Below are 10,792 nucleotides of genomic sequence, written 5' to 3'. Positions count from 1 at the left end.
TCCTTAATAAACCACACTGATTCAAACGCTGATTTTTTTTTAATTCAAACAAAAACGCAATTATATAAATGACTAAGAACCAGCTTAACAACAGTTGTTTACTATATATTACATGCTTTTCAAATACATAAAAATGCTCTAAAAAAAAAAAAAAAAAAAAAAAAAAAAAACCCTAAAAAAAAAAAAAAAAAAAAAAAGACAGAACCAGTGTATTTACAATAACATTTACATACAGCTTCATTCTCTGAGAGAAATTGGGAGCACCAGTCCATGATCTCCAGCATGGATGAAATACCCATGTTAAAATAATAAAAAAAAAAAATCAACAAAAACTTGATTTTCTGTCCTCCTGCAGCGACTGATCAGATGTGGCAGTAATATCAAAGATGGTGACTCGGGGTAATACTCAAATGGTGTGATGTAGAAGTATTTGGCTCAATTTTACTGTAAGTACTGATGGTGAGATAGACTGAATACTTTGTAAATGACAAGAGTTACAGGTAACACAGTTTGACAAAACTGGATCTGGTGACTGGAACGTTCCAGGAAGTAGGCATCTCTTTTTGACTCACTCTTAATGAGTTCAATCCTTCATTTCAATAAAGTCCTTGTCCATCCTTATCTGATCCTTCATGTTTACAGTGTTCATACGTGTGTGTAAGTAGCAGAGCAGAATGAGTCATTCTTGTTGTTCGTTACGGCTCAGTATCCTCTTCCAGAGATAGTCCTAGTCCTAGGTTTGTGAAGTTGGCATCTCTACGGAGAATCACTGGAGCTGTTTAATCCACATTCCCTTTGGCTATACCACACAGTCCACAGCAGGTCCTGGTATAGTTTCAGTGCACAAGTGCCATCACCACAAACACTCCCAATCCACACACATAGACGCTCCCGTGGGGTTTTGTTATGATTTCAACAAAAAGATGTGGGTCAGTCTGGCAATTGCGTTCATGACAACAGAAGATAAGTAGACTTCATTTCTTTTACAAACTGAATTCCACATTAAGTTCCTTCATTCTTTGGATCCCCTTTACAGAAAAACAGGGAAGTGCAGTCTAAGGCACAATGACAACTTGTCAAGGTGAAAAATTCATACAGCACAATGACAGATAGGCAACTACACTATTGTTCCCGGTTTTGAGTCTTCGTGCCAGCATATCTGCTCTTCTGGGTCCATGTTAGTGTGCATTTGGTTGCTGACATCTATGTAGGATCTGTAATAAACACACAAGAGTAAAACACATTAGACAGGTGGCAAACCGAACGTAGCTTGTGACTGATTAACCAAGAGTTTAGAATGAATTAACCCTGGGCTGCAATAATCCAACTATGAGCCAAGATCAGGAGCTAAATTAAAAGTAAAATTGTAAAAAAAATAATACAAGAACAACAAACAGCATGTCTTTCAGGCATGTTAATGTTCAAACCCAGGGTCAAACATTCTCGCCCAACAAAACAGCAGATGCACACAGACAGATGCATAGCCTTCAAATGCAACAATGTTCAGGGGTCACATTTTCCCTCTGCCACACAAGTGCTCTCCCACCACCACAAGACACCCGAGAAATCAGCAAAAATCAGAAAGATTCAAATAAAATGATTTGGAGCTTTCTGTCAGTCCCTGCCACGAATATAAGAAGACACATCACCATCACCATGATAACCGTGTGGGGTAGTTTTACATTCTGGTCTCACCCTTTCTTCTGTGCTGTGACTTTGATTATTGGGGGGAAGGGGTTAATTTTCCTGGTCAGTAGCATAGGCAACAGCACCAAACCTCTCTAAAGGCCCCGCAGGGCACGCCATCCTATCACAGCTCCGCCACTCAAACTCTGGGGGACATCTGCACATGAGAGGGGGCAAAGGTCAAGGGTGAATGACAGCACATGGGCAGGGAGCCTCTGCATGGGCCAGGAAGAAAGCAAACAGCATAGTAAAAATAAACTAAAAAAAACTGAGCAGCAAAGGCACACTGCAGAGAAATGTGACCACTGGATGGCAATATGCTTGCCGGAAGAGGAAGTAGGGCAGGCATGTTTTTTAAAGAAGCCATGCAGTTACTGTATCATACATGACAACTGACAATCAGTAAAACATCTCAAAAATGCAAAGTTCAATTCAAAACATCAACAAGCAGACTATGGAGTCACACTGCGAACAAACTGCAAAAAAGCAAACGCACAGGCTCCAGCTGTCGCTGTTTACTTACTATGAGCTACCTTTAGCAAAGGACACCTTATTGAGCCTTTGCCCTCTGGAGGATTGTGGCTGCGCAGGGCTGGAGGCCACCTGTCTGACCCGACAGCCAGGGGAGTAGGAGGAGGAGGGAAAGGAGGAGGGGGGCAGGGAGGAGGTGGAGGAGGAAGCTGAGGAGGAAGAACTAGCAGGGAAAAAGGCACAGCGCCTCTGGCCATCAGGGCTGTGCCAGGAGCCCTTTAAAAGCTGGGAGGCGCCATATCTATAAGAAAGCAGGGGCCGGTGGACAGTTAAGGAGGAGAGAACCATTCTTAAGCTCTGAGGAAGAAGTGACTGCTGGCTGCTCAGATCCTATAATCCTACTAGTAAACCAGGCTGTCACGTTAAATAGATACATATTTGTGGACTGTGGTTTCATAACTTAAAAGTGAAGTTAAAGAAAATGTAGATCTGGCTACACATTACTCCACAGAAGTGTTGTGCGTAAGGGATAACAAAACCAAACAGCAGCTTATATTTTCTGTAGCCATCCATTCCAGGTAATTAAACACTAGCACTTAGCTCTGGGGATAAGGAGGATCAGGGAGTGGCTTATTGGATAAGGAGCTGAGTTGAGGCCAAGTTTTTTTTTTCTCACCTGCTGTGGGCGGAGTGGCTATAGGGGGCTGTGCTGTAAGAGTAGGACGGCGGCGCATGCACAGGCATGTCATATTCCAACATACCACCACTCATGTGGTTGTGCCAGTTTCCAGTGGAGGACACTGAAGACACTGGAGAAAAAACAATGGTACAAGTTAGTCATGACCCACCAACATGTGAAACTAGGGTCAACAATATAATAAACCAGAGATTGTGTTATACAGGGTGTAGTGGTCTGACCTGATGAGTAAGAGATGTTCCTGTTGTTGTGGCTGTAGGGTGTAGGCATGGTCTGATAACCCAGGCTCTGCTGGGAACCTCTGTCGTAGTCGTAGTTGTATGCAGCTTGTTTGTGTGGAGCGTTGCGATGGTACCATCCTCTCAAGTGTTCAGCCACCAAAGCCTTTTGGATGTTCTTGCTGACCTGTTCGTTGCTGCGGGGCACCTGGCGGTTCCTGGGTGGCCGCAACGTGGCGTATGGGTTCTGGGCCATGCAGTCCATTTCATCGTTACCGTAATGACTGTGCATGTCGTGGCTGTGATAAGATGCTGGGGCAGGGTGGTAGGAGGGATTGACGGTATAGTGTCCCTCCATCTCGTTGTCGTACATGTAGACTCCATTGGAGTAAGGCTCTGGGTCTGCGTAGCTGGGATAGCCTGTGACGTAATAGGCTGTTGTGGTGGGCCGGGACCGAGGCTGGAAAGCGTAGCAGCGAGCGTCTGCCTGAGCCAGGTTGGGCATGCTGCCTGTGTTGGCGTACAAGTCTTTTCTGTGGCGACCGCGAGCTCTGCGCCTGTGGGTGTGGTTACCGGGAACACTGTACTCCACACTAGACTGACTTGTGTAGGAGGAACCGTCGTCGAGGACCTCAGTGCTGTTGCTACGTCGCGCTGGTGAAAAGGTGAACGCTTGTGCAGGAGGTTCGGCATCTGTCAGGAACTGAGACTGGGACTCCAGACTCCCACTACGCTGACGGAAATGTTGTGGAGCATCTTCTGATCTACAATTAGAAAACACATGTTCTCACTCACATATACATCAAAAAAACAAAAACACAGGAAATATTCAAGAGAAAAAAAAAAGAAGTGCATCTCTGAGGCCTTACCTGAGCTGGGTGCTGCTGTAGGCATTGCGAGTAAGGAGGGGGGTGGGGGGCATGCTGCGGGCATCACGTGGCTGTCTGGAAGCCGGTTTAAACGGGCTGCTGTGGCTTGATAAGGCATCACGGTGGCTGTGGTGGAGCGATTCCTGGACTTGGCCGTAATTTAATCTGGAAAGCAGATAAGAAGAATGTTTTCAGGGCATTTGCCTCTTCAGGCCAGAGCTTTTTAATCAAGATAAACACCTCTACCTTCGCTCAACTTGCTCTCAAAACTGAGGGAGAAAAAACAAACAAAAAAAAAAAACACCTTGCGTGTGCTTGAATGCTGCACTTTAGTCATCACTCACACCTGAATGACTGTAATTTCATAGTCCATTGATCTTTCTTTTCATGCTACAGCAAGCTTTGTTCAAAATGATCTTAAATCTCTGAAGCTGAGGGCAGCACATCACCTGTATCATTCTGTAAACAGTTGTGTAGTAGCTGCCATTTAAACTAAGTTTCCAGAGCCACTTCCTGTTTCCCTTTTCCTCTCCCCTCTCAACTTGGAATTGTTGTTTGCTCCTTCACAGGCAGCGACATGTTCTTTTCCATCTATTTTTAAAGTCAGTGCATTTCGGCTGATAAGAAGGAGATTGTTGGAGAGGGAGAAGAAAGAGGGAGGAGGTGACTGGCAGGAATGTAGCTCTGGATCGGCTCTACAGGTCTGTACTAGCTCAATGCTTAGGGCTTCATACACACAGTAAAAGTTAAAAAAATTAATATGCTCCATTGGGTTCAGTGCTAGCTGTATACCTGCTGTCTGCATGCTGGTCATTGGCAGAGGCCCGTCTGTCTTTGCTGTAGTGGATGTCCAGAGTTTCTGCATGGTGGGGTCTTGGGGAATATTGCACCGATCTGGAACGCTGCCTCTGGGAACCAAGCTCATCATCTGAGAAATAAAAGCATAACTTGAGTAAAAACTATAATGGAGAATAGGGGAGAGGAGGGTGTAGACATGTGCACACTGAGAATTATTATGCCCGGACACTCACCATCATCCAGAGTGAGGCTGTCAGATAGAGAACTAAGGTCTGAAGGGTTGACATCATCTATAACAGAGGACAGAAATGGTGATGATGGTTCTTCTCATAGAAAGTGACAATATTTTGAATCAGTTACCACTTGTTAAAGTATTTGTAGTTGATTGTGATGACTGTGTGTACCTGCTAAGATAAGTGAAGCTCTCTGGGTGGGCTTCTTTCCCTTCCTGATCCTGTAGGCGTTGATCTCCCTCTCAATGTCCTCCAGCTTCCTCTTTGCGTCCAGAAAGTTGTTTCTCCTCTTCTTCTTAACCGTCTTGCAGAGGTCGCCCTCACCGGCTAACTTGATGGCTGCTTCCACAATTTTCTGCTGTAAGGCAAACATGCTCTCCAGATTCCTCAGATGTGGGTCCTGTTGGGATGGACACACACACACACACACACACACACACACACACACACACACACACACACACACACACACAGAGCGTTAACAGGGAATTTCCCTAAAATACAGCAGAGACCGTCAACGGCAGTCCTCTGAACAAAGAAACAGACTTCAAACATTTCCATGTTAAAAGACACAATATTGAATTTATCTAAAAACATAATTTGTTTTCAATGTGCTCACATTTTCATATTCTCATTCATATTCATTTTCCACATTGACTCATAGATGGAAACCAGCTACAACTCACAACAAAGATTTAATTCAGAACGTGCAATGTAAGCCTGAAAACACATGTTATCCTCATTTCAAAAGTCAAATAATCTGAATGATCTCCAGGTAAACAAACATACAAATGCATCACAATGCAAAAAAACCCCAACAACAATATAGTAGTTAGTATAGCTAACCTCATCATAGGGGAAAAGGTCATCCAACTTGAAGGCCGTCCCAACACGGCGACGAACTTGGGGAGCCTTCTCACCTGTGGTCAAGGGATACTCTTGAGGTAATCTGCCTGTAAGCTCCTGCAAATAAGAACAACTACCAGTCAGTTGAGAGTTTGGACACTTGACACGTCATTGTAAAACAACAGGAAAGAAACACTCACAGCTTCTCTCATGCAGATCTTTTTCAGTTCTTCAAGTTTCTGTGTCAGTGTGTCTTGAAGGTCCTTTTCTTTCTTTTTTAACTCGGTGATCTTCTCTTTCTTCTGCTCCTCGCTGACTTCAGACTCAGCAGAACCTGGAATAAGCACACGACTGATTAACTTCAAATCATAGCCATAAATCATCATTCATCAGTCTGATGTGGAACAGAAGCCATTAGCTGATTAACTCTCTGTTTACCGGCTGAGATGAGGCTTCCATTGCTGGCCATGATAAGCTGGTCTTTGCTCTCAATGCTGGAAAGTTTACTGATCCGCGGGGCGCAGATCACTGTAAGGTCCGTGGCGATGTCTCCTGAACTCCTGGTTGTGGTCATCTTCGACTACAGAGGAGGGAAAAAGACAGTTAGGAGAAGAAAAACGGGGAAGAGGAGGAGGGAGAAGAGTGGTGTAGGAAGGATGGTGAGTATTTCATTTTAATGATAGCGCACTGCGAAAGTGGCGGCTCCATTTGCATGCTTGGTACTCCAAGCGCACTGCTCTCTCATCAATCAGTGTGGGCTCTATTCCTGGATGAACACTGACACACCATCTGCCTTTGAGGAAGACAGAGGCTGAATAACCTCATTTGACTGCAGCCACACACTCATCCATCTCCACCACGGAATCCACATCACACACCACTAATACTTTATAACAGCTCCGGTGCTCAGCAAATATGCATCATAAACACAAATGCATTAAGCACTAAGCGTCTTCAGGGCATTGGAGCAAGTTTTAATACTCGCACAGGGACCTAGGCTGTGAACACACTGTGCCTTTTCCTATTTATTCTCAACTGCGCGGTCATAAAACAGATGTATCCTTTCCAAACTAAACACTTAAAATTTTATTTTATATGGCACATTATAGTTCACTGAGTTGAGAATATTTAATTATAAACCCCAGACAAGGCTAAAATAGGCAGAAAAATAGGCACTATTGTGACTATATCATTCTGAATACTTTATCGGTGATAAAAATCTTTCCCTCAGAGCAATTATAAGCTCTTTTGCATTTTCTGTTTTAACTACCTAACCTCTTCTACTCCCAACAGATAAAAACAATTCTATTTCTGTTAAACCAAGGACCTTATAACTCAACATGAAACTGACCTGCACGGGACGCATTTATATTAAAGCTGTAAACCCGTCATATCGCTTTGTCAAGCTATTTACACAAGTCACAGGCATGGGACACGGATCAGGCAATGCATCACATGATGAACAGTCACTGTTACACCAGGCTGTGACACGAGCTCAGTGTGTTTCAATCTGTTGTTTTACAGCCTGGTGACAACAGGCCAACACCAAAGCTCACACTCAAGTTAATTTGATGATAATAAATGTTATCACCCCAAATTAACTTTGTAAAATGAAAAACTGATCAGTGGAGAACACAAAACACACTGCATGTACCAGCAAATCATTTGCTCTTCCACAAACTCACACACTTCCACACACTGACCCTGATCTGTAGGTGGGTCACTTGACACAAGGCGAGCTCTCTACAAAGGTCAAGCATCATTGTAAAAGGAGTATTAGACAGTAAAAGAAAAATGAAAGAAACAAAGACAAGAAAGCAGAGACTTACTTTGCTTTGCTTTCTGTCCAGGTAGAACTGGTGCTGACTGATGGCCATCGCCCAGATGGTTTTAATCAGAGAGTGGCTGGCATACCATGTGTGAATAACCAGGCCAGCCTGTCCAAAAGTTCGCTTGGTCACTGTTCTACTGTCGGAGACAATAAGACAGACATTCAGTACGTCTGCTGATCTAAGAAGGAAATCTGTTTGCTCCATATGAAAAACTGCAGAGTTGATGGCAGATAAACAAAGTTTTCATTCAGATTAAATAAAATAGCAAGCAAAGATTAGAAAAGAATACTAATAAAATCTTTTTCCGCTTAAACTTGTGGCAGTTTGTGTAGTAATTTATTGAAGTGGAGAGAAGCAGTGACATCAAACTCATTTTGAGACAGACAGTGGGATTTAATAACAGCGTTGGGGGCTAAAAGAGCCACATTAAAGCTGTGAGAAGAGCAGAGGTCTTATAACAGCCATAGAATCATAAAGAGGCCCTTGAACAGTAGGAAAGCCCTCATTTAACAGACAGGTTACAGCCATTAACACGGTGTCCTAAATGGGCCACAGGCTGCAGATGCCCTTCACAGTGTGCAAGTTGCAGGATAAGGACATCAGTAGCGAGGGAGCAGCAGCTAAAATGGGAACACTTCAAAAACAGGAAAAGTACCTATGAAAATCAGTTAAGATAAATAAAGTGGTTTGCCTTCTCTGACCTGTGCGGGTCGTTTACTTCCACTGCAAATTTCTTCTCACGGAAATACAAGTTCTCCAACTGTTTCCACTGAAACAACTGGAGAGCAAAAGAGACAGTTTTGCAGAAAGGGAGGGAAGGGAGGGGGAGAGAGACATTACACACTGCTGAGTACACAAGCCAACACAGGACTATTGACTGAAATGTGGATTTACAGTGTATAAACAGACAAGTCATTTGATACACAAAAGCTGTAAAACATACATTCGTAACAATTTGCTCGGAAAACTAGAAGCCTCCCATACGAGGGAGATCAATCTCTCAAAAAGAATACAGAACAGGCAGGCAGGTATTAAAAACACTGACTTTGTTTTTGCCTTTTCGCACAGCTTTTTTTTAGCAGAAACAATATGACAGCTGGAGCAGTGAGCGGTGCTCAAAGGGCCGGCCAGTCAGGTGTAAGTTCAGGCTTACACAGGAGCAATTATAATGCTGCTGCAACTGCAGGGAGTGAAATCGTGCCAGGCAGAAAACCAGCTTCTCATTTCATTCTGCTGTGGAGGAAAACAGCGGCACGACTTCCCTGTGTCACAATGAAACATCTGCTCCACTGATATGAAACTCACTAAACAGATCTGGAGCCACTTGCCTGAGAACAACTCTTCCCTGCTCTCATTTTGGAAAAATCCAACGCTGCACATCACTCTGGCTAAGATTAATGTCATTTATGAAAACCGTTTTACCTGGTACCGCCCTAAATGGGACGCCCAACAACCTAAATTAGTGAGAAACTGTACCTTGTCAAAGAAATCACAAAAAACGGATACATCTCCACTCCCATGAACATAATTCATACTCTGAAAACCAACTATAGCACATTACATATCTTCCTTCACAACAGTGAGACTCACACTGTGACAGAGTGCCTGTACCTCTAACACAGAAAGCACAGCAGGTACAACACAACACCAGACATTATTTAGAGGAGAACATAAGGAAAATACCTACTGAATGTCTAAAACAGACATAATAAAAAGGCTTACCGTGGAGGTTTATTTTTTCCCTTCTGTATTCTCTTGGGTTTGTATCAAATCCTTTGACTGAGTTTCCCACAGGGCTAGAGCCTCCTCGAACAATACTCTCTCTTGTCTGATCTCAGGGAGCCAGATAGGTGTTGCAAGAGTTTCAGCTGAGCAGGCCACGCCCCTTTAGCCACACCCCCTCCTCTGACATCACAGACACCTCACACTGCCTTCAAGGCTTTGTATTGCTTTGCACTGCTCTCTCCCTCTTCCTCGCTCACACAGCTCACTTCCTTTTTAGCCAGACCAGATGAGCAGGTTGCACACAACTATTTGTTAGGCCAGGTTTTTCCTTGTTGAAAGACATTTCACCTCTGCTCTGCTTCCTGTCACCCACACATAACACACACTCTGAATACTCAACTTCTGTCTGAGAAGTTCTCTGCTTTTCATGTTATAAAGAGCACACAAAGCACTGCTGTGTGACTGAATCCACTATAACCATCTCCCCCACCAGGAAAACATGTCAGGAATCTGTCACTATGGTCTAATCATTAATAGCACGGCCGCCTAACCAGGCAGAAAGTACTCATGTACTATATTTGACTAAAGAGCATGATACCCCTGAGTTTCTAGATCATTTTGTATGGATTTTAAATGTTGATTTAATACTATACCATACTATTATTGCCCCTTAAAACAATGCATCTGAATGTATAGTTTTGATTTTAAAAATCAGCCAATACTGCTCTCCCTATGAATTAGTCTGCCAGTGAAACAAAGATCATGGTACTTAATGAACAAAGGGAACCAGCCAGCAGGACGCATCCAAAAACCTCTTCCCATTGTGGAGGGAACCTCTTGCCACTTCACATCCCTTGGTCGCTATCACTTAGCATCATTTACATTGTAACACAAGATAACAAAGGTTGAGACAATAAACACACTTTCACCGAATCATGTCTCCTATTAGAGAAACTCCACACCGGTGTGCTGGATGAAACTAATAGAGGGAGCCACAGCCAAAATATGTCAAGGATGTGACACACCTCAAACTCTACAATCACAAGACTGCAAGTATGCCTCTTAAAGAGGAACCGGTCCAAGAAATCAGTCTGCAAACAAGCAACTTGTGAAACAGTGACTCAAAAATACAACTCCAAGATAGAGAAAATAAAAGTAACCATTTTCTTAAAACCACTAGCTTCACGATTTGAGTGAATACACAAACTTTCTGTATCTTCAGTATTTACATCTCCCTTGTTTTTACTAAATGTCTCATTACAAGCATTTGGAAGTATGCCAGAAATGCCTGTGGTTCAGGCTGTTAATTTCCAGCTCACACCAACAACCAAAGGACCCCCCGAGACATGAGTCCACAAAAGCATTCATGTATGAAAATGTGTCAAATGCTCTGACTCACACGCCTGTACAGAAAAAG

General features: G+C 43.4%; 1 protein-coding gene across 4 annotated transcripts in view; it reads right to left on the bottom strand.

Annotated features, from left to right (window-relative positions):
• Positions 1-160: 160 nt before the first annotated feature.
• The window catches only part of frmd4b (FERM domain containing 4B), a 41,565-nt gene continuing 30,933 nt past the window's right edge, over positions 161-10,792 (bottom strand). Inside the window, exons 12-24 of one of the 4 annotated variants that reach the window (XM_022744841.1) lie at positions 8,352-8,428; positions 7,648-7,786; positions 6,257-6,398; positions 6,019-6,152; positions 5,819-5,935; positions 5,144-5,372; positions 4,973-5,029; positions 4,734-4,869; positions 3,942-4,106; positions 3,076-3,836; positions 2,834-2,966; positions 1,696-1,843; positions 1,131-1,214 (exon numbers count right to left, since the gene is read on the bottom strand). In XM_022744841.1, the coding sequence (XP_022600562.1) occupies positions 1,738-1,843; positions 2,834-2,966; positions 3,076-3,836; positions 3,942-4,106; positions 4,734-4,869; positions 4,973-5,029; positions 5,144-5,372; positions 5,819-5,935; positions 6,019-6,152; positions 6,257-6,398; positions 7,648-7,786; positions 8,352-8,428 (2,196 nt within the window). In that variant the 3' untranslated portion in view covers positions 1,131-1,214; positions 1,696-1,737. Of the gene's footprint in view, positions 1,215-1,695; positions 1,844-2,208; positions 2,459-2,833; positions 2,967-3,075; positions 3,837-3,941; positions 4,107-4,733; positions 4,870-4,972; positions 5,030-5,143; positions 5,373-5,818; positions 5,936-6,018; positions 6,153-6,256; positions 6,399-7,647; positions 7,787-8,351; positions 8,429-10,792 lie in introns of those variants that run through there. The other 3 variants (XM_022744842.1, XM_022744843.1, XM_022744840.1) reach the window with 3 other exon arrangements.

Source organism: Seriola dumerili, unplaced genomic scaffold (genome assembly GCF_002260705.1).
Source record: "Seriola dumerili isolate Sdu_G_001 unplaced genomic scaffold, Sdu_1.0 BDQW01000088.1, whole genome shotgun sequence".
In the NCBI taxonomy this organism is placed as follows: Eukaryota; Metazoa; Chordata; class Actinopteri; order Carangiformes; family Carangidae; genus Seriola; species Seriola dumerili.
Note: the sequence above shows the minus strand (reverse complement) of the source record. Positions and strands in the feature narration are given on the sequence as shown.